This window comes from Syngnathus floridae, chromosome 8 (genome assembly GCF_059516105.1).
Source record: "Syngnathus floridae isolate MCC-2025c chromosome 8, RoL_Sflo_1.0, whole genome shotgun sequence".
NCBI classification, from domain to species: domain Eukaryota; kingdom Metazoa; phylum Chordata; class Actinopteri; order Syngnathiformes; family Syngnathidae; genus Syngnathus; species Syngnathus floridae.
The window spans coordinates 1,520,150-1,546,877 of NC_142420.1; the positions used below are offsets into that span (position 1 = coordinate 1,520,150).

Sequence of the window (26,728 nt, forward strand, 5' to 3'; positions counted from 1 at the left end):
AAACACTAGCTGTGCCCCTCATCAAAAAAAAAAAAATCTGTCTTGTTTTTACTTTAAAAATATTTTTAATTATTATTTCTATTTTCCATTATTATTAATTTTGTTTTCGATTCATAAATGTTTTGTTTTACTCAACAATTTATTTTGAATGTAAATTGAATGGCATTTTGTTTGATTTTGACATTTGGATTTTCTTTTTTTTTGTTGGAACGTGGTAGGCAGGCAGTCACGTCACATTGAAAGAAACACTCTTGCAACACATGCAAAAGTAAACTAAGAACTCTTTTATTCTTTTTTATGTCTCTATCTTTATATTTTTTTTCTTCCCCCCCTCCCTCCCCCCTACACGAGTCCTTTTAAGTTAATCATCATGCGAGGTGCAACGTTGGTAAATACATGCAAGGTTGTACGGTGGAGTTTGTTGGTTTGGGGGGGAGGAGGGGCTTCACACATGGGGGTGGGTGGGGGGTTGGGGGGCACTGAGCATCATTGAAAATTTACAAGTGGAGGTGCGAGGAGAATTCAGTTCAGTTCTTACTGCCGGCATCCCCCAGCCGAACCCGAAACGGTTTCTTATGACATCATCGGTTGACATCTTCAGTGCAGTCGAAAGAAGGAAGAGAGACAACTTTACAAGCAGGAAATCCTCATGTACAAAAAGAAGAAAGTGTGTGTCTGGGGGGGGGGGGGTTAGGGTCAATTAAAGTGACATCACAGCAGGGGCGGGGCAGGGGGTATTGCATGTCACTTTGGTGCAGGATCCTCCGCTCTTCTACCATCTTATCAAAACGTCACATTTTACATTCAGTCCTGGAAGATTCTCAACTCTTCATCAAACGACGGGAGGGAGAGAGACATGCGCTACTTATGACATCACACGTGTCGGCCGCTATGCTACGACGACAAGTGGGGGCCTGCAATTGTCACGACAGCGTGCGGGGCCGAACAATGAACACTTCACGCTGAAATATCGACAGCACTATCCCGGAAAGAAGAAAATAAAAATCACATTTTGAACTCTTCCTGATGGCGGGGTAGAAAATGCGCAACAAAAGCCCAAATGAGGACTTCAAATCCTTGGATGCAAGGGGGAGAAGCTTAGTTTAGCCTGGGTTGTTGTCGGAAGTGATGTGGAGTTCCTTTCTTTCATCCGAGTCTTTGATTAGGTTCCATCAATTATTTGTGGATTTTTTTTTTTTACTCTTCGTGGGCTTCCTGGTCCCTGAACGCCCGCCAATAGGAAGGCTTGACTGCAAATTCACACATCTCGTTTCCCCCAAACACACGCAAGTCGACATCATCTTTGGTGAAGATTCCGAGTTTGCTTTGAGAAGCCCGAGCACCCCCTCGCACACGCCGAGCGATTACATCAAAGTCACAAAAAGACGTCAAACGTGTTCTCGTCGCGTCGGCGTGGACGACGTTGAGTGACATCACGGTGGAGCAGTAGATCGGATGACGTTGGGTGCACAAAGAATGAAAACCGGGACGATTTTGAGCCCAACAGCCAATCAGGAATTTGCAAATGCAAATATTGAACATGCTTAATAAGGTTTTCAAAAAGGAAAAAAAAAGCCCACTCGTTACAGCAATTGGTTGAAGAAAAACTTTCAGACACAAAATTCGTCCCAATTGTCGGCATGCGCGTACCCGGCTTTACTGTCACTGTAGTTTTTTTTTTTTTTTTTCCACATGAAATGTCCTTCAAGATGTGCAAATCTTGATACCAAAAAAAAGTCTGAAACACGGGTTAGTGACACCTACAGGACCAAAGAGGAACAGTAAGACAGTCTGTCGGCTGTCAGGACAAATTTCAGCAAATGACTTGAGAATTTCAAGTAAGTTCAGAAGCAGTTTTGAGTATGGTAGAATCGGGAGGAAGTGTTCTACTCGCTAACGCTTCACCTTTTTGATTGAAATCCTACCAAGAGTGAACTCCAAAGTGACAACATTTAAAATGACGCTCACGTCAAACAACTAGCATACGATAAATACGACACTACCGTCTAGCGGGCCATTTTGCATAGTGAGTACTTTTTAAATACATTTCACAAACAGTACGTGTGTACCTTCAAACGTGTACATAAAAATATCAGCCGTTAGCTCAATAGTGCTGTTTTTTTTTTTTAAACAAATATCTGCATCAGTCAGTATTTCCACCCACCCCTCCCCAAAACAAAAAAAAATCCAGTATCACTTAAAAGCTCTAGTCTTTTTTTTTTTTTTTTTAAAGTATAATCCAGGATCTAGAAAAAAAAGCCCACCGTTGAGAAAACATAAGCGACGTCTTCTCCGTAAACCCAAACAACCAACAGCAGAAATGTAGAAAACACAGACACAGATTGAAAGCTGCCTGTGGAGGAAGATGCTGGCATTCATTCGCACGCACGCACGAAACAGAACGGAGGCTTTCCATTCTTTTTTTTCTACTTCTCCGCATGCGCCGCTGTCTGCTGTGTGGGTCCGCCATGCAAAAAAAACTCAACTTTCCCCAAAGCAGCAGCAGCAGCAGCAGGCGAGAGCCGGCCGGGCTTCCACCAGCTCGAGTCGACATCGGCACGTCCGCACACCGAGAAGGAATGTACGAGTACACATCATAGTCAAAAAAATCTAAAAAGAAAATAAAATCCCTTTGCGGTGAGCACGTCTCATCTAAATATCGAAGATCCAAATGACACGTTGGATGACGAGTTGGTTCGGATTTCATTTCCCGGCCTTCAACTTTTGCACATTTCTCTCATCTGACGACACTTTCTCAAACAAAATAGCGACATACACTTTCTCTGTCTATGGATTCCAGTTTTAGTACGTGGGGAAGCCCACGATCTGTCAAAAGCAAAAAAAAAAATACAAAAATAAAATAAAGCACACAATTTCATGAGGTGAGTCCGGTAAGTGGTGACCCTGATGAGATGGGCTTTTTTTTTTTTTGTTTGAATTTTTGGGAACTATGCACATTTAATTTCCACGAGTTAACAGCTGCAAGTGCGTGCAAATATACGGGAAGGACGCGGCGGCTAAGGGGCTCTACACGAGAGAGAGGCTAACACCAGTTCTGGGGCAAGGGGGTGGGGTGGAGGGGTGGGAGTTCAGAATCCCTTAGTCCCCTCAGGAGGCCAGAGTGAACTGGTCCTGCTCGCTGGGCTTTTTGACCCAAGCCCCCAAGCCGGCCTTGTGGAAAGCCTTGATGAGCGCCTGCTTGGCCGAGTGGTACTCGGCCGCCGCCTGCTTGGCGTCGTGGTACGAGGCCGGCTTGAGCACCTTGATCCGTAACACGGCGGACAGCTGCGGGGGGGCAGGCGAGACCACCGATCAGCAAGGGGGTCGGAAAAATTTCCGCAACGATCGCCGTACGTACCTTGGAGTGCAGGCGCACCCAGCGGCTGTAGAGGGCGTGCTTGCAGAGGCGCGAGGCCCGGCCCATGTCGTCCTTGCCCGTGGTGGCGTTGATCACCTCCAGGCCTTGGTCGCCCACCGTCCAGTTGACGCTGAAGTTGGGCGCTTTGCCCGGCTGCCTGGCCTCGGCGTTGCTTATCCCTGCAAAAGTGGCGAACGCACCGGTCGGGCCGCTTGATCACAAAAAGGTTCCACAGTTGTTTATCAAAATTCTTTTCTCACCGCTGAGAAGAGGTCTGTTGAGCGTGAACTGCTGGGGGAGGTCCTCGATATCGGCGATGCGCTGGTACATGGCTCGGGAGAGGTGGTCGGCGTGGTAGAGGCTCCCCAGGATGATGCTGGAGAAGTAGATGGGCTCTGTGAAGTAGCTCATCAGGGAGCCCTGGATGCCCACCACGTTCCACCTGCACCAAAATCCAGGAAATACCCTTACATCCATATGCTGGAAATCCACCAGCTAATTATATCAACACTATTTTATTTTGGGGAGGCGGTCAATTTCCATTGTCAAATTTGCGGTTGTAAAGTGGAGAGGCGCTAGGAATATGTTGTGCTGAATGGAAACACATGTAAGATAAATGAGATATGATGCCACGGGCCAACGCGTCGTAGCGCACACAATCCCACCGAGGGATCCAATTTTTTTTTTAATCAAATTGCCCTGTATTTTTGTGCTGTATCATTAGCCATCGCTCCCTCGTCATTTTCCCATTGACATGCTCTGCCAAGCATCACGCTCCCGCCTCACTTGGAAGGAGAAAATGTGCGTGCGTGCACTAAAATGTGGAAGTGAGGAAGGGGGGGGGGCGCTTTTAAGAATGAGGCTCTGTCCCCAGTGTCCCCTATTTAGTGAGGCTAGTTCCGATTTGATCCCGTTACTCAGACTTTAGCCACAATATCGTTCAGACTACAGGAGCCACATAGAACATTTAGAAATAAATAAATAAGCAAAATTAGTAAATAAAAAAATCAAATATGCAAAATTAAATAAATAAGATTAAATGCGCAAAATAAGAAATAAATAAATAAGCAAAATTAAATAAAAATATGCGAACTTAACTAAATAAATGAACACAATTAAATAAGCAAATACAAAATATGAGATACTAAATTAATACATGAAAATTAAATACGCAAAATAAAGAAATAAATGAATAAATAAAGGGGCTGACTTCCACTTTAAATGCAAGCGTTTGATATTGCGTACTACACTCGTAAGTGAAGGCCAGGCTGCTTCATGAACTCAAAGCGATTGCAACTTTCTCCCAAGCGCGCCTGGCATCACATCATCTGAGAGGGCCAATCAATCGTTACTCATTAACTCCAGTGTTGCTTTCTTGATAGAAGCTATTTTGCCCTCTACTGACTTAGATCCCTCTACGTTTGACAAAAGGCGACAGCAAGACCCCAAAAAAAAAAAGGGCAATCGATAGCACACGTCCGACAAGCTGCAAGAGTAACGGCACCCTGCAAAACAGAACAGGAACAGGAACAAGGCGGGCTACACAGCAGCCGCGTCCTTCGCTCGGCGTCCAATCATTCGGTGCACTGAGGCAAGGTATTACCGTCCCGAGACAAGAGTTATGGAGAACGTCAACGGTTTGCTCGGCAACGGGCAGCCTCGCTTCATCAACGGACAGGCCGCCGTCGCCTTGAACGCCGACAGGGACTAAAGACGCCATGATGGCCACGCGGAGAAAATGATGGACTCGGCAGGATTTACAGGTCCGGCCAACTTGTTGGGAGGAGTAAATCTAGCTAAGGGGAAGACAGTGGATTTTTTTTTCTTCTATGACAATTTGCTATCAGCGGGGGTGGGAGGGCAAAGTCATAAAAACACTTTTGCGTATCAATCAATCTTGACCTGGCAATCTTGTCGCTGCAGGACATGGTGAGGAGCCGCTCCCCCTGGAGGACGCCGTCCCACGTTTGGATGGTGTTACTGGACCTCACGGGTATGGTGCCCTCGCCCGACTCGATCTTGGTCCGAAGCTGACCTCTTGCTTTCCGATTGGGGTGTCTGTCTCCTTGGTCTGGAAGGAGAAGGGAAAGGTTGCAAATTGGAGGCCGAATTTAGGAACAGCTCAATGCTGAACACCATATTTCTGCAAATAAATTGATTTTTTTCTTATCAAGTGTCGACGAAGAAGGAAAGCGTGTCTCCTTGACAGCTTCGAACTGCCCCGCTATTCAATTAGCTGGCTCGCAAGACATGAAAGTCGGCGGCTGCCTTGTGCTAGCAGCAAAAAAGTGCAAAACTGACAAGCAATTAGACGGCATCTGCTCGCACCCAAGACCGACGCCTCGTGTTTGGCCGGCTCCCTTCGACCGGAACTATTATACATTCACCATTGACAGTCCCCCTCCCCCACCTTGTTGAGTTTGGTACTGCAAAGAATAGCATGAAGTGAAAACAAAAATAAGCTGCCAGAAAAAAACCGGCAATATTTGCGTATTCATCGGGTAATTGAATGTGGTTGTTCTCCCGAGGGAGGTTAATCAGTCCGACAGTGAGGGCGGGTCGCCTGATAGACGCGAGCGGCGGCTAACAAAAGCGCTAATTAACGAAGCTTCCTATTCAATGCGTCGGATGCTTGTTGCGGCAAATTTGTAATTAAATTGAACCGAGCGGAAGACGCTTGCAATCTCGAGGATTACATTTGGCAAACTGTTGCCCGTCCTTATAAACATGGTGGTTAGGAGCAGGAATTGAAATGATCTTCCACCCACATTTGAGCTTCTTTTCCCATCTTAACTGGTCCAAGTGTGCCATTTTCAAAAGTAAGCCCCGCCCCCTCATTACCTTCCACGCCGGCCTCGTGCGGGGAGAAGATCCTGGCGTCTCCGCACGGCGAGGTGCTGATGTAGAGGTGGAACTGAATATTGTCCTTTAGCTTATAGCCTCCTTTGTCACACTGCACGAATATCGACTTGTGATGCTCTTCCTTGGTGCTGCTACGGACAAACGCGGATTATCAATTGAGCAAAAGGTTGTTGACGGAGGTTCCGACGAGATGATGGAAGGCTGACCTGAGGAAGAACTCCAGCTGAATGTAGAGGTATCTGATAAGCGAGCGTCGGGCGATGATCTCAGCGTGGCAGTCGTTGAGGGCCAGGCCACGGTCACTCATGTACTCACCGTTGATGCATTTGGTGCCCGTGGAAACGCAAATGACCTGCGCCTCTTTTACGTCCGTTCCTGTTTGGAAGAGACAGACCCAGCGGCTCAAACGGAACCATTTGTACACAAAATACACACACACACACTCATACTGTCGCTTGCCGCACAATACATGGATCTACCTGTTGTCATGACGACGCCAGCCAGGACTTTCCGCCGCGCGTGCGGGGAAGTGAAGTTGTCTGTGAGCTCGCTGAACTTATCCACCACCAGTCGAGAGACGGCGTCGGCGAGAACCTGCAACCACACGCACGCACACACAAATCTGGTGTCAAATCCGACAGATCGTGAAACACGAGCAGCGGTACCTGTCAGTGTTTGCCTTCGGCGCCAAACAGGAGCCAGAAAGTTGAAACAGTTCAACCTTAGCAGTTGAGGAAATTGTTCAACAATTAGGACAAGAGAATACGGAGTAGACTTCTTTTTGGTTCACACACAACGTAAACTCTCGACAGCTCCGATTTTCACCTAACGGCGGCACTTCTGTGATGGATCTGCGCCACGAGCCTCGAAAATGCCTGCCCGAATATCTTTCAAGGTGTCTCTTAAGAGAAAAGGTCCGTGCGGTTCAAGCTCGAGCGAACAGAAGACGACGTGTTCTTTGACAGCCGCTAAGCTCTCGGCTCGGCGGCTAATGTGATAGAAAATGACGACCACAGCTGGATGGACGCAAACTGATGAGATGATTAAAATATTACTTTGCCGCTAGCTTGGACTCAGCCGCTCGCAGTCGGCGTCCTTTAACTTTCAAGTGACAAGGTTATCGACGTGACTTCTTTGACAAAAAAAATGCAAAACGCCGCAACATTTTGATCCTCCTACGACAAAAAAAATGGCCCCAACTCTATATTTGGGAAATGTCACCCCACCGTCCCCCTAGTGGTGGCTAGCGGCAATAATGTCTTACCTGCGGCAGGTGAAGCTGCAGTCCCTCCCTGGGGATGGGCTGCCTGGACGGCGTCTGGTCCAGTTGCATGTTGAAGAGCGCCGAGAGAGCGGCCTGCGCCGCCCGGGCCTTGGCTAGCTTCTTGTTGCGTCCCGAGCCCTCGAACGTCTGCGCGTCCACCGTCACCGACATGACAAAATTCTTGGCGTGACTCTCGCCGCTCTCGGACACAAAGTCATATTTCAGGCCCGGCCTGAGTTCATTGAGAATCATGACGGGGTTTTTGCCGCTGGCGGGGGAGCCAAAGGCCGAGGGAGGGGGCAGCGGCGCCTGGGCAAGGTTGCTGCCAGGCGGCGTGGGCAGCGGGTACTCCCCGAGCGAGTTCAAAGCGCCGCCGCCGCCGCCGCTACCGTTGGAAGCCACAAAGAAGGGCTCGTCGGGTACGGCCGGCGTCTCAAAGCCGTTGAAGAGCATGTCCGGGAAATCGGCTTGGTCGGAAGTGAAGTCCGTGTTGACGGTCAGCGTTCGGCCCATGGCCAGGTGCGCCTCGGAGGCGTTGGGGAACTGGACGAAGGAGCGCAGCGCTTTCTCGGCCGCGTTGAGCTTGGCCTTCTTCTTGGTGGGCCCCATGCCCTCAAAGGTCTGTCCGTTGACCTCCACCGTCATGACAAAAACGGGCGCGTGGACCGGTCCCGTTTGGGACAGCAGTTTGTACTGAAGACCCGGTTTGATTTCATTGAGCTGCATCAGGGCGTTCTTGGGCAGGATGGGCCCGGGCGTTTTCTTGCGTTTCTTGGCCCGGAACTTGGAGTGAGCGTGGCCATTGTTTCCCTCCTCCAGGGGGCGCTTTCGACCGCCCGGCCCGCTTCCATTGGGGAGCTGCTCGGCCACACCCACCCCCTCTTTGCAGGACACGTTGTCCAGGTTTCGGTTTTCCTTAACGTCAGTGCTGCTCGAACCTGCGGTGCCCAGAAAGAGTAACTGACAACGCCTTCGTTGCAGGACCTTGTAAATGCAAAATTTATAGATTCCTTTATCACTCTTTGGAACTGAACCAATGATTTGTGTTCCTGCAGATCGGACTCTCTCTCTCGACTCGCCATTTTAAGCATCACTAACGGTACGGCTAGCGAAACAAACGACACTTGAGAGTCTCCTACTGTATTGATCTAGAAACAATCGGGCGCTCAAAGTGAGAACAAAAACTTCAAGTCCTGATGCGCTCATGTGCTAACGTGCTAATGCTCGACACCCGTACTATCTACAAACGGACAGTTTTCATCCCTTTATGACGTACAGTGAAATTAAAATTATGAAATTATTGTCAAATGATGAATCAATTTAGCATTTTACTGGGAAGTGCCCCATGGAGGGCAACTTGAGGCTAAGGTTGTTAGATATGCTGGGGGAACACATATCACTGAGCCCAGTAAGCAAAGTGGATGGAATATTGGCAAAAATTTTCATTTATAACATCCTTCAGCAAAGGCTTGATAGGTTACTCCTTGCGGTACTCGGGAGAAAGAGAGGCCGCCGCAGTGTGCATGAGTGGGACTGTAGCTTGGGTTGAGGGAGTGCAGGGGAGGAGTGCAAGGGGGGGTGGGGGGGGGCGAGGACCAGGCAAAACGGGAGAGCACATCAAAACCGGGCAGAACCAGAGGACTCTGCCGATCCTAAAAAGCTCGGCCGGCAACGAGCGTGACATCGAGCCCGCCCTTCACCGAAAAAAAAAAAAAAAAGGACAACAATGACATGTCGTCGTCCAAAAAGGAGGAAAGTTTCAAATTAGCGGGTCGTTGGTGTGAGCCCGTCCGTGTCTCCGAAATCCCCCGGCCCTCCCCCAGCGGTGTTGTGTTGACGTGCCGTTACCACGGCGATCAAATCGCGCTCGTGTCTTAAGACAAGCCAAACAACAAAAGGGACTGCGCATTCATCGTTTTCGTGCACTGGAACAGGCACATGCGCTCCTCATAGTTTGACACTTGACAAGAGAAGGAAAAATGTTACTCAAGGTCAATAGGTCAAATTAAATTCCAACCCAATGGAAATGAATATAAGCTTGATTGGTCACATACAACAATAATTGTGGAGCCTTCAATTCAATTTGGTTTCAACACAGATCAATGCAGTGATCAAGGTAGACGTGATCACAATGAAAGAACTTGCATGCAAATAGAGACAAATGGATTGCATGACATGCTTGCACGTTGACCAAAACGGGAACCAAAGTGGCGACTCAAAGCATGACGACGGAAGACCAAAAGTTCAACGGCATCAACCAGGAGCCCATGCGCTAAATTATGGACGACATAACAGCTCAAAACATTCACCGATGCATTACTTTGAGATATTGTACTACAACAATTCTTCAATTTTTTTAAAAATAATTTATTTTTGGTATTAATTTTAAGTTCAACAGAAAAGAAGATTTTTTTCATTTATGTAGGGAATTTTAACTCATTCGCTGCCAAAGTTAAAATCTGTTTTGTTTTGTTTTTTTGACGTGAAGCATCCCAGATGTATTGATTAACTTTTCCCTGTAATGTTGCCACCGTTGCACGTTCGGGTTCGCACCAGGACAAGACGTAAACGTTCCAGAATGTGCCGTAGTTTGCTTCGATTTACGCCAAGCAGTAAAAAAACAAACATGATTTGCTACTTTGGGGTTGTACTGATGACACGTGGGAAGAACATCAAAGCAAAGCTTGGAGGACATGCAAGCAAGCATATTGTGAAGCAAACGACACCAGAGCTGGGCCGGGCCGACTCACTCATATTCTCCTCCTCATCCATATCCATGGCGACGGGTTTGTCCTGACCTGACAGCGGCCTGGGCGCCACAGCACCTGCAAACCAGAGGACAGGACAAGAGGACGGCTTGAGTGCCACCGGGATTGATTTTTGGATGGACCCAATTCCCATTCTGGCCCACAGCCACAATTTGTATCAAAATCGGAAAGCGGGAGTGAAAGAAATAGCGCAGGAAGCAGGACTCTGAACCCGTCACCATGTCAGAGTCAAAGCAGGTGCTACCAAAACTTTTGGAGGTCACCATACCAAACTTAGGAGGGGGGAAAACAAATGGATGGATTGATGGAGCAGACTTACGGAACGTAAAGGCGGAGGAAAAATTGAAAAGATGAGAGGCACAAAGATGGCATTATGCTCGGCGGCAGATTTTCTCTGGCGCTCGGCTCGGCTCGCTGCCCCCGTTCGGCAGTCACACACTCGCCCGCCTAAATGGGCTAATTAAGCTGGCCTAATGGTGGGTGACAGTAAATATGCTAGCACAATTATCACCCTATTAAAGATTCATATTGCCAGGTCTAATTGAAAATGAAAAGGTGGGGTGAGGGGGAGGGAGGGAAGGATGGAGAAGGTCCAGTCGAGTGGAACGCACAAGATTCATTTCAGCGCGAGTCAGGTGTTCAATACGGACGGCCCTTTCTGTGCAGGAATTTGGTCTTTGAGCTGAGTTGCATTTCTATTTCATAGTAAAATAAAATCAAACATAAAAATAAAATAATTCAGATGCGGCCGCCGCGTTGTAGAATCAAGCGTGGGAGAAACTCACTGCTTTTGAAATGTCGCTTTAATTAGGAGAAAGAAGAACGTACTTCATCTGAACTCCAAACTACTTGGAGACCTGACTGAAAACTGAAGAGATTGAAAAATAAGACGGTTAAAGGTGGCCAACATGAGAAAGGCTTGCAATCTTTTCAGGCTTGAATCCATGCTGAGCGCCGTCTGGTTCCAAATGAACCGGTTGACATCACGTCGTCAGCTCGCGAGACGGCTCGCTCGCAGGTAATTCCGACTTGAGCCGCAGGAGGCCCGCAAAAAGAGAAAGATGAGAAAGAAGATGAAAAAGCGCTCATTTAATCTGCCACCGTCAGAGGGACTGTGGGGAAATGCAAGGCTTTTTCATTTGCCTCTCATCCACCCACTTGTGGCGCCACGGAGGGAACGCCGAACGAGAGAGAGAGCACGACCGGCTGGCGGCGTGAGGGGCGGGGGGGCATCGTTGAGCGCTACGGAGGGGTGAAGGTGAACAAAGGCGAGAAAATGAGAAAGAGCCAAAATCCTATTTCGAGAAAAAGAATATCATTATGTCTGGGAAAAACACAAGACAATGAAAAGGTCTGTCCTTGGCGTGTAGCGAGGTTCAAACCGGCTCAAAAAAGATTTTGCAAGTGCTGCCAAAGAGCTACAGATCTGGAAAAAAATAAATATAAAATAAAATATAAAAAGAAATGTAAACGTGATCATTTTTACAATCTAATATTTTCAGACTCGATTACTCTTTCGATTACTCTTTCGATGATTCTATTGATTCAGGAAATAGTAATACTTTTTACAGTTATTTATTCCACCACAGCTTTGCAATTGGCAGCTTGTCGAAACTTGCAGACTGGTTTATTCGCGGTCGATGGCCGCAGAAGTCGGCCGAATCCAAAAACGGCGACGGGAGAGGGAAGGCGTCATATCTGACAGTCGGTCATTTATCATCGTGGAAAGGTGGAGGAAAGCCCAGCCGGAGTATCAATATGAATTTTGATTTGATGGCTTTTTGCGGGAGATTGCATTTCAAAGTCAAGGTTCGCCGAAGCGTGACGAGGAGATAGAGTGAGAGAGCCAGACAAAGGCCAGGTGTGCCGTGATGTTAAAGAACACGTTTGCTTCTTTGGGCTAACTGTTCAGTCAATGATCACAATGGATAATCCTTCATCAATAAAGTCAAGCACTTTGTTCTGGTCGCAGTGTCCCCAACTTAACTGCAGTTTTTTTATTTGTCTTATTTTTTATTTATGTTTACATTTCTACTTGATGACTACCCTCAAAAGCTAACGGATACTTTTGTTCTGCAGAGCCGAATGACAACGAAATTGATAAAAGGCTGCATGAGCAAAAAGGGGGGGGGGGGGGGGGTGCAAATATGAGGCTGTGGGGGGAGAAAGTGGACAGAGACAAATGACCAGGGGAAACGGCGTGTGCAGGAGAAGCTGCCTGCCGAGGAGATGCTCAATTTTTTTTTTTTCTGAGACGCTCCTTCTTAACGCAGACTGATCGGCCCACCGGGCGATGCTTCTGAAATTCCAAATTCATGTCTCAAAACTATGAGTTGTTTCGAAACAGAAAGAAGAATCAAGCACATTTTTTGCAGAACCTTGTTAAGCATCAATATTAGAGCTTGGAGGACGACTGTCTGACTGCAGCTCACGGTCGCTCCCATTACGTTCGTCAATGAAGCTTTGGCAGCCCGCTGATGACTTCATGAAAGAAAAGCACATTTGATTTGCTCCTCGGGCGAGGTCTCCAGGTGCCCCGACCAACACGGTGGGCTCGAGGCCCGTCTGATTGAAAGTGATGGGCCAAGGTAGAGCGGGCCACCGAGTTCCGCCGCCCTGTCAGCACGCCCGCCCGCGCCGGCCTCATAGTCCATTATTCAATTTGGCAAGCCAATTAGGCTGCCAGAAAAGATTTGCCTCCGACCGGCACGGCGGATAATACGTTCCCCTAAACGGCATGGTTTGCGCAGGAAGCCTTTTAAACTGGAATCCGGGAAGCCCGAAGTCTTCATTAGGGGGGGAAAAAACGCACTCCGGACATTTTGAAACTAAATGCTGCTGAATGGACTCCAGTCAAAGAATCCAGGCGGAAATGAAGAGCACGCCATTCGGGATGAAGTGGAGCACTTGTTGTTCGACAAAGACCCGAGCATAAACGTCTGATTGTGGCCAGTGCGCTCTTAAAAAGGAAACTAACTCTTTTCCACTTTTCCCTTTTTTGTTGTTGTTTTCAAGGTTGCTGGGTGCCGTAAAATCCACACCACACTTTATGAGCTTAAAATCATCTTTGGATTCTACGGGAACTAAAATTGATACACAAAAGGAGCGGACAGGTTGTACTCCAGACAGCGGAGTGGACCGGGTCAAAGGTCAAGACAGGGTCCCCCCTCCATTAACAAGTTGAAGGACCTTGATGGAGTGCCTGAATGTGACCTCGCTCTCCTGGTGATGAACGGATGACATTTCTGTCGCCCTCCCCGTGATGGTTCACCTAACTAGCATTAGCAGCTAGCCCAAAGGAGCGCTTCAAAAACTGGACTGACACCACAGCAGTGCTTCCCGACCACCTGGTACCGGTCTATACCTTTTTTTTTTTTTTTTGCAGGTGAACGGCCAAAACTTGAGACGACACAATTCCTGCTTGCTTGGAGGAAGATGAGGGAGGCCAGCAAGGTGCGGCAACAGAGCCGTGTAATGCTGATGGATGGAGTCAGTCACACAGCAAACGGAGCTCAAGGGAGGATCGGGGATAGGGATGATGGGAAGAAGAAAAAAAAAATTTGCTGCCTCAGCAGCGGCGGGCTTATTTGGCTCAATGCAGCCGCTGATGAGATGAGGGGAGGGGAGAGTGGCAGCTATCAAAGGCAGCCTGCCGGACCATCCGGCCGCTGGGATTTGGACACCTTTGCCACCTTTGCTCTTGGACTTAATCCCCGGAGGAGCAAACTCCACCCCCACCTCTCGACTTTGTCAACAAAACTTTGATAAGCTTAAAGGCAAAAGATAACTGCTGTACAGATTTACAAATAAATAAACTGGCAGAGCGTAAGAAAAACGTAACGGTCACCTATAGCAGTGGTGTTTCGGAGCTTCTTTACTTCAGCTCCAATCATTTCTGTTGTCCACATCTTTGGGAAACGATTACTTCTGGAGCTCCAGTATTTAGAACGAGTTCTTTTTTCCCCCTTTTCCCCAATTGACACTTGGTAGACAACAAAGCTTTGTGACATCATTTTACACCGTTCATTTGACAGAGATTGATTAAATTATTATGACATAATTATTATCTAATTATTTTTAACAACAGACTTTTATTGAATATTCTTGACTGATTGTTTGGAATTCATACAAAAGAGCAATCATTTAAATATAATTTTTTGGTCATGTTTTGTCACTGCTGGGACTAATTTTTTTTTTAAAATAATTTTGCCGCATGCAGTTTCATTTCTGCATTGAGGTATTTTACGTATCAACGTCCAAGTCCAACACAAGTACAACCCGACGAAACCCTGGGAGAATTTACCTTTGCGTTCCGAGCGTTTCTTGCGCCTCCTCTTGAACCTGCGTCGGACCAGGCAATAGTAGGAGCCCGGATTGTGCACAGCGGCGGTGTCGCATCCGAGAGTCATGGCCGTCTGGCTCGCGAGGTAACAGCCGACCGGTGCTGCCACCCGACTGCTCTCCCTCCACACCACTTTCAGGCAACTGATCACACCTGAAGCATGTCTTTGGATCCACTCTGCTCACCCTCCCCAACTCCCTCTCTCCCACTCCCTCTCTCTCCCCTTCCTCTCCGTGTTCTAGCCTCGTCCGCCCTTTTCATACAATTACTATGACACACCAGTGCAAGCTTAACTTAAAGGAGGCATTCTGCAGAAACAAAGACCTCCCCCCAAAAAACAGATTTCTAAACAAATAAGTGGCTGCTAGGCTGGGATACTATCCAGAGCCACTTTTCAAGTGACGACTCCAACATCCACCATGTGCCTGCCATCATATACTAGTAAAATAAAATCATAAAAATATCTAAAGCAGTATATAATTTTGTTTTTAAAAAGTGCAGCATCGCGTGAGGATAAAAGGTTGAGGAAATAAATGACTGAACTTCAAAATATCTGCTCAGGTTCTCATTACATACGTATGATATGTTGATGTCATTATGTATATTAAAACCAAATAAAAACGAGTTGGTGTCAAAAAATATGTTGCTATTTTATCATTTGTGATGTTTCATATTTGCAGTTTTGAAATTCGTTTTCTTCATTCACCGTTAGGGAGCATTTTGGTTTCTTCCCTCATGCAGTTCATCTTGAACACAATGATACTCTGGCGCCCTCTAGCGGCTTTACGACAAACTTAACAATTGCTTCCGACCAAGAAAATGGGGGACAAGTTTAAATGTTCACCTTTTCAGTAAAAATCTATTTAACTAAATCAGTTGATGATTAAAAAAACTCACCTTTAGTTCCGGTTGAGGTTCTTTTGCAGGTCTCGGTAAGAAGGAAACCTGGTGGACACAGAACATATGAAAAAAAAAGTAAGAAACATGAAAAATGTCAATATCGCAACCAGATGTGACTTGCACATTTGCAGGTCATCTTATAGAACTGCTTTTCTTTTTCTTATCTTTTTTTTTTCATTATGTGCAATATATTCATTAGATTTTTTTTGATAAGAGGGAATTCCAAATAAAAACAGCGCAAAGAGCAATACAGCCTGTAGTAAAACATGGCCAGCGGCCTTCTAAGTCGGTTCAACTGCGGGCGTCCTATTTTTGGGTTGGACCGGAAAAATAACAGCCATTGACAAAAACAAGCTTCTAAAAGAGAGCGGCGGGCGGTTTGGGCAGGGAAGCCAAAGACTGCGGTGGAGAGGAGAGGAGAGGAGAGAAGAGGAGAGGAGAGCCCATCTGTTGGTACGCTGCATGCACCACAAAAGCACAAAACACTAAAAATAGACTCAGCGCTTCCACTCGGAGACTTTGAGACCTCTATTACGGACATACAAAAACAAGAGAATGGCACGCAGAGGGCTGACCTCCGCCAAGGTGGAACTGTTATTAAAGGGGGGGGGGGAGGGATAATTGTGTTTGTTTGTTGGTCCATTGCTGCAACTAGCATGCAATTTCACTGTCAGCTCTTTTTGAGAAGATAAAAATGGACCTCAAGGCAAACATTTTCTTGGCAAGATGATCAATGTCTCAACACGTTATTTTGATCATATTGCACGTGTGGAATAAGATTTTCATCAGATTTGTATCTAGTAGCACCCCCTGCTGTCAGCTGAAACTGACAACATAGTGCCCTCGGGCTTGCAATGTTTAACTTCAACTGTGACGCTGGCAATGAGGCGGATGAAAAAAGTTGGATTCATCTGCTTAATTCTTATTCTACAAACACAGATTTTCCTCTGACTGATTATCTGGCCAAACACCAACAAGGTTAAGACAAAAAAACAGTAAAATAGAGCTTTGGCGTCTATATGCGTCAATGGCAGTGAATGACTTAAGTGAGCGTGAAACCGAATGACAGGACAGAATGTTCTAATTGTCATTGCTCCTCGTTGTGTGACGTTCGAAACCAAGTGGGAACAACCAAGTAAGTTCCAACTTCTAAAATTGTGTCCAGGAGCCGAATTTTTCCGCATTTGCATAATGACACAGTCCCAGATTGCCCGCAACTTGAAGAACATGTTATATTTAAGTGCAACTACTTTGGGAACAATATTGGAGTTAAAGCAAGCCGCATTTTGACCACTTTCAAGTCTTAGCGACATGGGAAAAGGGGGAACGAGATAACGTGTTGATTTATATTGCTCTTAATGGCATCTCGTCGCCGCTGACCTTCTTGGGAGACCGAGGCCGACTCGAGTGCGGTAGGTGGAGCGGGAGCTGCATTTCATTTGACAGAGGTGCTAAAAACGCTATGGAGACACTCAACTTGAAGAGGGGGAATGAAGGGAGGAAGGGCAAGAGAGAGAGAGAGCGCATGTGTGCGTCAGTGCAAACTCCACTGGCGGGCTTGAGCAACAAATTAGGCCAATGGCCGGGTGAGCGGGCACTGGCTGCACACAAAGCCGCTAACGAGGGTCCCAACAAGCCATTAAACAATGCCAGGCCGGTCGGCCGGCTCCGACGCTGACCTACATTTGCCGGCAAAGACACACCCCGGGAGGGACGCTGTTTTAATTAACAACATGCTCTATTAAATGTGCTTGTCATGCTTTCGTTATTGATTGCGTGTGTGCCGCTGCGTTCGGCTCATCGCACGAAACAATTGAGATGAAGTGGCCGGCAGTGTTTTTGTTGTACTTGCAAGTGGCCAGCAGAGGGGAGCACTGCGTCAATATTAGTCGCATGCTAGTGGTTTCGTACTCCAGGCAGCACATCATTTTAGTCCAAAATTGATGACTAAGATCAATCTTGACCTGCTAAACTTTTCACACGATATATTTTGCACATGCACTTGACATTTTAATTTAGTGCCAGCGGGTGGCTTTATCAAATTATTTAAATAATTCTTAAACAGTTACAATAAAGACGATGACATCAGGCTTATTTCCTACAGAGATGCAATTTTTTTTGTGCAAGGTTTTAGTTTTACTGACACCTCAGTACTGGACAGGCCCGCATAGGGATCTGAAAAAAAAAAAAGAAAAGAAAAAAAACCTCAAGACACAGGGGAACTAAGCAAGCACAAACACACAATGTGAAAACTGCTGACAATGCAAAAAAGGTCTCTGTCACATCCTGGACACACATGCGAGTGGTCACAGTGACTCACTGATAGGAGTTCCTGAGTCAAATGACAAAAGTTTTCACTTCAAGGAGACATTTTTAAATGCCATGTATACAACAAATGGCTGTGTCATAAATTAGCACCCTAATTTTCCTCAAATGTTCTTTTACGTGGGAGGCCTTCTGAAATTCGACATGTGCAAGCACTCGCATGTCAAAGTTAAAAGGTCAACGATAATAAAAGACGATTTGCAGCAAACTTGGAAAAGGCTCACCGAGCAGCCCTAGACCGTTTGAGAGACAGAACCAAAACTTAACTCAAGTGTGATTATAAAATAATAAAAATAAATAAATAATAATAAATAAATTAATAAAACTAAAAGAGGCACACGGCACTCTGGTGTTTCCAAAACGTCGACATCATTTAATTGTTTTGCCCTTTCCACGAGCACTTTCCTTTATTACCAACAACATGGCGGGCCTTTGACAATCAGTCGCGAGTATCTGAGCCAAAGACGGCGAGCCAGCACTACTCGTGCGTATTTATCACGCCGTTTACTGCCGTAGCTTGCCGGTGAGAGAGCCACTTATCAAAACCGATCGGACCAGACGACATTAGTTGGACCATACAGTAAATAATGCTATGTAAACAACATCCATTATCAGACACGCGCGACCAGGCCAAATAAGGTTCGCTCGCTTTCTCTACAAGTGCTTGCCTGAAGAACGTTACGGAGCACAAAGGCGGCAGACAAAAGAGAGTTTGCAGAGTCTACATTCTCTTTATCAGGGGCTTTCCAAACTACGGGTCTAGGGTCCTTTAGGGGCCCACGGTCCAGAGCTTCAACAACATTTCTCTTTATAAGGATGAATTAAGACTTTGGGCTGTGTCAAGGTCTGATTTGTCAACATCACATCACAACTGATGCACAAATAACCGCTGTCAGCTAAACTACAGATGCTTCTTGTTTTGCTTTGCAACATGGATTTTGGATTGGGCCAGGGGCAGCTGGCCAACAGAGGGCACTAGAGAGTCACCCCACAACTCACCACAAATCATCAAAACATATTTACAAATATATGTATAGCTATTTTTAGATCGTTTGTATGGTGTTCCTGTCTATCTTTTCATGTCGACTTTGATTAAAAGCTGCACTGCTCTCACTATTAAAGCATGTTGGGGCACATCCCCAAATCCAAAACTATTTCACCATTATTATAACCTGTGAAAGAGCAATTTTTTCAAATAAGTACATAATACACATGCGAGATGTAATTTCTTGATGTGTGCATTACAGTAGAAGAAAAAAAAAAATCCAAATGGTGCCGCATATGTTTTCCAGGATGAAATCATTGGTGCACGCTTACTCAAAAGCGACAGAAACAGAAGCCTGCTTCTGTTCAAAAGTATCAAAATAGGAATGACTTAATTCTTCCTCTGGGACTCCTGGCTGGGCGCGGCCACCCCCCGCCCCTCCTTGCCATTACGGGCACATTTGAGGGTTTGCTTGCTAATTGAGCCGCTCTATCTTGATTTTGCCTACAGGCATGCTTGGGAACAATGGACGGGTCTGTGTGGAGTCCCTCTGGCAGGATGCATACCTGAGGGCTAACGCCAAAGCTCTTAAAGAAGGGGGCCCGGATAAGAATAGTCACATGCTCACACGCAAGGCGTCGTCACAGTCGTTTTATTAAGTGCCACCTTTGAATTTGTTCCATTTTATAAAAAAATAAAAGACATCCCCACGAAGGTTTTCAAACGAGCGGCGAGCAACCTTTTGCTTTATTTAAGATTTGGGTGGGAAGAAAAAAAACTTGAGGGGGCTCCCTAGTATCTTTTAGAACATTCACTTTAAGGTAATACGCTAGTTGCCGTGGCAACCAGGGCGAGCGGGCTGACCTTGCAACTCGCGTGGTCGTGAGTTTTACTGAAAACAGAGCAAGCTTCGAGAGTTGCAGGAGAAAACTGGCTAGAACTTAAATGTGGACTTCTCGCCGTGGCTTAGCAGTGAAGAAAGAGTCTTGAATAACATTTGCATCCGAATGTTGTGTACAGCCGTGCACAATCTGCCATCCAATCAATACGCTGACAACATTTCCACAGCGGCGAAGCACAACGGCATGCATTTCATCTGCTTTAATAAATGTGATTAGACCTCCCCGCTTGGTCCTTCTCAAAGACCGTTCATCTTGCTAACCCTGTTCCTGCTGCTGCTCTACTTATTAGTATTACCAAATCAGTGGCAACTAACTTGACATTTCCTTTCCGTGGGTGGCTTATGAAATGTGCGCCTGTGCAAAGCCGTTTTTGGTTTAGAGAAAAAGAAAACACGAGAGCAAGAAGAAGCTCATTGTTCAAGGTTATCAATCAGTCAGGAGAAGGCTACAAAAAAAACTCAGCTCGTCGCTTCCAAGTGAGCTCATGTTTAAACATTCCGACTGAAACGTAGCTTAGCTGTCAGCGTGTTCACCGTCTAACGGCGTCTGTTTGTTGTTCGCGATCATCGCGGTGACGTCTGTGAACATTCTATTCTGCTCCAGAGATTTGCCAAAAACAACCGGTAGTCCATTTCTTCCAGACAAAAAGCAAAGGCCATTTTTTTTTGCTGAGTCAGACCCCGTCATTGCGTTCTGCTTTTTCCATGGCGTGAGGCGGGTGGGCGGGCGGGCGTTCCTTCTGATGCCACTTGACGACATCAACTTGCATCAACTTGCGGTCTCAGACAAAGCCGTGTGCTTGGGTGGCAATTTGTTCAACACGCCCATTTGAAGGGTTCCACTTTCTTGGCTGAAGCCAACCGACCAACCGACCGACCGCTCGACTGGCAAAAGGGCCTCCGTGTGAACTAGCGGCGGCTGTTTCCCGGTATTCCTTCTGCATTTACTTGCTGAGCAGGCCAACATGGGTGCAGAGCAGTGGGGAAATAAAATAAAATAAATGATTGGGACGAGGGATATAATCTCTGGAATAACCTTCATTTGGCTTTCTTTGAATGTGAAAAGCGCACAGCCAGGCACCGACCCAGAAACAAAGCAACCTGAGGCCTCGCTCGGCATGCTCCCTGGAGGCAAACGCCTTCATCTATGTTGACATCACCAAAGGGGTACTCGTCTGTCTTATTCTACTGGTTGGTTCTGGTTTCAGACGACTCTACGTGGACAAAAACCCAGGCGATGGAACTTTGTTCACTTTTCCTATCGCTCTCATAAAAGCGCTTCGGGCTTGCCCACACTGCTTCTATTGACAGAGACCAAAGAGAGGTGCTCAGAAGTAGGACGAGCCATATTGTGTTTCCCTCTTTGTGTCACAAGAGGATGCAAAATAAAAAGTATCCTGAAAGTAGGCCACATCGAAGGACAGACGCTTCCCGGCTTCCTTTAGCTTTAGTGACTCACAGCCGTTGGGCCAATAACTCCGACAATCAGGGAAGACCAAGACGGATGGCGCAGTCACGCCGCTACGAATTGGTGACTCACCATGGTTGCGAGCGGTTGGGGCTCATTGACACGGGCTCCGTCATTACCATTGCCGCTCTCAAAGTGGGACAAACAAGATACAACAAGCCGAATGAGCCGCGTGAAGTGATCGAATCCGAGCAATTTTTACAAACAACGAGCGGGAACGGAAATTGGGACGATCATCGTGTGGAGAGGGGAGCGGTCGGGCGGCCAAACAGAGCGTAAATAAAATAAAATAAATGAATGAATTAGAAAAAAAAAAAGATGCAGGTCTGCAAGGAATGCAAATTCCTTTTCTACAACAATGGCCTTGCGCCATTTAGCCAAGACATAACTTCTCATGGTGAAGGTATTTCAATGGAGTGAGCGACTGCTCTTTCAGAGCTCCTTTCTGGGAGCACAAACACGTTCTGAGGCCAACTGGAGCCCTTTTCCCTCCAAGTCATCAAAGGGCACATTCTCGGATGTGGCGGAAAGATGATCCTGAGTGACTTGTGTCGTGCGGGGAGAATGGTTTTTTACAAAGAAGCAAGTCTCATCTCCAACCTTTAACCCGGGAGGACTCAAAGTGTAAACAAGAAGCGACATTTTTGCCGTTTGCTGGTGTTGCTTTCATCGCGCCGGGCCAGAAAGCACAGACGGCGAACCGAGGCATGCATGATGCAGATGCGCCCGTGGCCTCCTGGCCTCCATCTGCGCATCCCCCCCCCCCCCCCCCCCCACCCACTTTCTCATTTTGGCCGCTTTCCTTTTTGGGTGTTCGGCGCGTAGAAATTCTTTTTGCTCTTGGTGGCCGGCAGCAGAAGTTTGCGGTTGCAACCAACGGCGCTTATGTTGGAGTGTGTGCGTGTGCGTAATTATACCTCAAGCGGTCCAACTTGGGTCTGCTTTTGATTTATGAGGATCAAATAAGACACAGGGATATAAAAATAATAAATCGCGGCCCTGGTGAAAAGCAACATTAGTGGAGGCCAATGAGTTGGGACAGAAAAGTCAAACCATAATTAAACGGAATGGCTTTTTTGTGGAACTACAGTTTGGCTGCGCTGGTGTGTGCCTAAACTGTCATTACATTGTTTTCTTGCTGCACCAGCGTCTCTTCATAAAAGCCAGTGGAAACCAGAGCCGCCATCCCAAGGGCGGCGAGTCGGGACAGGGGCCAAGCATTGATTGAGCTCGGCCGATTTAGCTTCGCTACGCATCGAAACGTAAATTGGAGGCTATCATAGGACACGCTGAAATAGCGGAGACGTCTATCCTCGCCTGGGACCGTGTCAGAGAAAACGCTTTGACCTTCTTGGACTTTGCGGTGCCCGCTAAAGATGATAGGAGCATCAACAATGAAGGAGAGTGAAAAAAAAAAAAAACACAGCACACAGATCAATATTGTCTTTGTTACACAAGCTGGGAGTTATCAGAAGCCGACATCGTTGGGATCACAATGTACGCGTGAGGACAAACGGGGGAAGAAAAGGGATCTCAAGCGCATCAGAGAAGAAGCACTTCAATCATGCGGTTACTCCCTTATCGAAACCACAGCGCGATAGGAATCGGGCGGGCACAGTCACAATGGAGAGAAGAACACATGAGCGCACCGTCATTACTTTCCCTCAAGGACTACTGTGGAGAAACTCAGGCGGATCTTTTTATTCCCAACTACAAACCTCTGAAGCAAAAGCTTGTCAAGAGAGCTCAGTTTAGCATAAATAAATAAACTGATAGAATAAAATATTAGAAAATATTATTACGTAAATAAATAGAAATAATGTGAATATTGCAAATCCCCCCAAAAATTTTAATTTGTGCCGTATTTAAAGTGATCGCATTGTTGTGGTAAATATAGCCCATGGGCCCCGATAAAACCTGGCTAGCTTAATGCTAACAGACAATGCAAAACTCAGTTGACAGGCTACCAAAACTAGCATGTTGTGTTATAAGCAGCAGAAAGAGCTGCAACGCAGACAATTTTCATCATTGGATTGCATTAGCAATAAATAGCTTGTCAAAATCGCAAAGTAGACACGAAACATTTGAGCCTGTGCTGACTGACCTCAAGGTTTTCCAATCTTACCAGATTGTACGGACTCAAGGCGCGCTCGCCAGAGTGACGGAACAATCAATTAGCGGGACTTTCTCCATCATGGCTCCTTAAGTGCATCATCACTTCATTGGTGACAGCCCTAATCAACTGCGGTACCCGAGGGTGTCCGAGAATCAAGTCGTCCCCGTGCACGTTTTGTACATTGGAACTTGTGAATGGAAAGCAAAAGGGAGGACAGGGGCGCCATTGTGCGTGCTCTGTGACAGCGGCGTGTTACAAATGGCTCAAGGCATGTTTATATAACCGCTTTCCGAACATTGCGCTAATGATGACATAAGAGCAAAAAAGAGGCAGAGAGTCGTTACAAAACTCAAAAGCGTAAACAACAACGGTGCCGATTCGCAATTAGCCTCGCAAAACAGACGGCCGCAAAAGGACGGATGAGATGAGCGGCGGGAGAAAAAAGCAAATGTTTGACGTGAGCAGACAGTGAGGTCACGAGCCGCTCGCGAGCTGCCACAGCCCGTTTTGCTCGGAAGGTTCTCGTTACTGCAAACACATGGCGCTAACAAGAGAATAATACAATGCAGCTTGCCAAATGTTTGTTGCTTCTCTGGCCAACTAACAACCTCTTTTCCTTCCTTCCTTCCTTCCTTGCTTGCTTCGACAGTCACTTTATTTAACGCGATGCGATAAACACGTCAAGGCCCGGCACGCTACATACGAAGACGAGATCGAAAAATAGGTCCGCATGGACGAGAAGAGACTTTTGTCGCGCGGTAAACAAGAAAAATCCATCAGCGATCTTTGGAATCATGTCGAGGGTCAAGCGACGGGACGTCACGTCGGCTGACGGCACCAAAGTGCACGAAAAAGATGCCATCAAATTGATGTCGTTTTCCGCATTCGTCGTTGCAGGCCATCAATTTTTCAGATATTGGCTGAGCTGTCAGATACGGACTCAACTTTATCACGCCACATTGTACCGTACATACGTTTTCAAAAGAAAAACCTATAATGGCTCCAGGGCGGGGAGCGCTCTGGGGAAAATGATCTTCAATATTTTAGATGTTTCCTCTAAAAGGGTAAACCGGCAATGGTGCATGACCGCATTTGATGGAACCGGAGCAGAACGGCCATTAAGTTGACGTGGGCAGAATCCTCACATCTTTTCAGCAAATTTGTCATTGGTTAAAAAAAAATAAAAATGTGTGTATATATATTATTATTATTATTATAATTAATAATTAAATATTTATCTTTTTTTTGCAATTTTAATACAATATTAAATAATACAAGATGGCTGTCTGGCCAGACATTGGACACTGCGGTGTAAATCCAGTCCCACTTCCGACCCCCTTATTGTTTCTCAACTTGTGTGGGAAATCCCGTCTAATCTAATTAGGAGCACAAAAATGTGTCCGTCACTCTGTCTGCTGTTGGGGGGAAAACAATCGCATATACGTAATGGGCTTTTGCTCAAAATAGCCGCGACACAGCTTGAAAAAACAAAGATAAGGGAAGGGCGCGCTCTGCTCTCCGTTCTCTCGCCAGGCTTCAGTGGAGCCCGCTCGCCCGCTCGCCATTTACCACCCCAATGAACGACTCCATGCCATGTGACCCGATACCGAGGTCCCTTTTGCATGTTGACTATTTAGACTTCCCAAAGTGCCACAACTGAAATCTAAAATAAAATCATTTTTACACTTCTGGGTGAAAAGAGAGTATTATTATGAATAATGATAATATTACTATAATAATTATTATATATTTTTTTATTAATAATAATAATAATAATTTTCAAAGTCATTTTTGTACCTAAAAATTGTGTAAAGTTGACTTTTAAAGAGTCATAATGGCCACGGACGAAGGACATTGCCGTATGTAATATGCGTCTTTAAGCAAAGGTCAGACGTGACAGCATGCTGTCCTGTGAATAATGCATGCGTATGCTTCGGTAAATATTCAATGATGAAAAAAGAAAAAAAAAAAAGATCATGACCTTGAACCTTCTGTTCTTCTTGAAAATGAGAACCTTTGTTGTCTCTGCCATTTTCAAAGCCTTGCAAAGAGAATTGAGAGATTTGATGATGCATGTTTGAAAGTATTTGCTGAAAATTTCAAGTTTTCCTGATTTTGGGGCTCTCGCCAAAACGGCGCCGGTTCGACATCAAGTGTTGGAGAACGGCGCAATTTTCCCCCATTTTTTGGAATCATTCAAATTGACCAGGTTCGTGAACAACGCACTCGTTTTGCGCTGTGTTAAATTGAAAAGACATATTGACACTTTACAAGGACTTTGATAAATTGCAATTTAATAAAGTGAGACAGCAACGGCGCTTCTCTGCCTGCCAACACACACACACAAAGGCGCTAATGAATGACTCATCAGTGCTAATTTTAACCGCGAGAGCTTGAGGAAACCTTGCGAAGGCAGTACGGCCAAGCCTGGTGCCAAATTTGGTGACGCCGTTGTGAAGGAAAATGGCAAAATCCTTCCAGAAAGGCTGCCATTTTGTCTTTGGAGCAACCAGCGGAAAATAGGAATTCTTGATAGTTATTGCACTGACAATACGTTATGAAATTCATTCAAAGTGAAATTGTTCTCAAAAGGTGCCTCGTCACACAAAAAATACAATAAAATAAATAAAATAATATAAAAAAAAATAGATTTAAAAAATAATATAATATAATAATAAAATACAAATGAAATTAAAAAAAAAGATTTGTAAGGTGTATTAATGTTCTGAATTCAGTTCTTACGCAATGGGCATCATTTCAGAAATATGTGACACCAAACTTCTGCCATGATGCAGTCATGTTGAAAGTTCCCACAGCCGCAGGGGGAAAACATCACTCCACATCACCAATGCTACTCAGCCAGTTAAAAAAACACACACACATACACACGCGCGCCTGCACTTGCAGCAGACTACTAAAACAACAATAAATTGTGAAGGCCCGCAGCGGTGACAAGTTGTTTATGAGCGAGATGGTAATGCTGATGAATATGATGGAGATTTTTGTCTGGCACCTTACTTGTGTTGAAATCTCACATTTGTGGACCACCACGCTCGCCTTTTCCGTATACCTCAAATCATCAAACCTCGTATGTCCAAATACGGTCAATTGCAGCTGCTTTCCATACAGACACAGCATTTAATTGTAATCTTATGATTAGGTGAACGTTTTGGAGCCACATTTGAAGACGGCGGCGGCACTAGAAGAGCTCACGTCGGGATTATCCCGGCTTCAACATAACACTTGCGCTCGGCGACGCTTGCTCGCCGAATGAGACGTCGGCAATGAGGGCAAAGTTGGGCCAAAAAAGAGCTCAAGCGTGCACGACGACTAATATACAGCGGATGGCTATGAATATTTGACGCGAGGTATCTCGCCGGTCCTTACGTGGTTGAATTCAACACCACGCGGGACGTCGACCAGGACTGAATGAGCGGCT

General features: G+C 46.1%; 1 protein-coding gene across 4 annotated transcripts in view; it reads right to left on the reverse strand.

Annotated features, from left to right (window-relative positions):
* Window positions 1-269: 269 nt before the first annotated feature.
* Window positions 270-26,728, reverse strand: part of adarb1b (adenosine deaminase RNA specific B1b) — a 42,739-nt gene continuing 16,280 nt past the window's right edge. Inside the window, exons 3-12 of one of the 4 annotated variants that reach the window (XM_088383869.1) lie at window positions 15,492-15,539; window positions 10,235-10,309; window positions 7,485-8,422; window positions 6,700-6,814; window positions 6,427-6,595; window positions 6,200-6,351; window positions 5,261-5,429; window positions 3,619-3,800; window positions 3,359-3,537; window positions 270-3,285 (exon numbers count right to left, since the gene is read on the reverse strand). In XM_088383869.1, coding sequence (XP_088239995.1) covers window positions 3,109-3,285; window positions 3,359-3,537; window positions 3,619-3,800; window positions 5,261-5,429; window positions 6,200-6,351; window positions 6,427-6,595; window positions 6,700-6,814; window positions 7,485-8,422; window positions 10,235-10,262 — 2,109 coding nt within the window. In that variant the 5' untranslated portion in view covers window positions 10,263-10,309; window positions 15,492-15,539 and the 3' untranslated portion in view covers window positions 270-3,108. Of the gene's footprint in view, window positions 3,286-3,358; window positions 3,538-3,618; window positions 3,801-5,260; window positions 5,430-6,199; window positions 6,352-6,426; window positions 6,596-6,699; window positions 6,815-7,484; window positions 8,423-10,234; window positions 10,310-14,099; window positions 14,254-14,555; window positions 14,784-15,491; window positions 15,540-26,728 lie in introns of those variants that run through there. The other 3 variants (XM_088383868.1, XM_088383867.1, XM_088383864.1) reach the window with 3 other exon arrangements.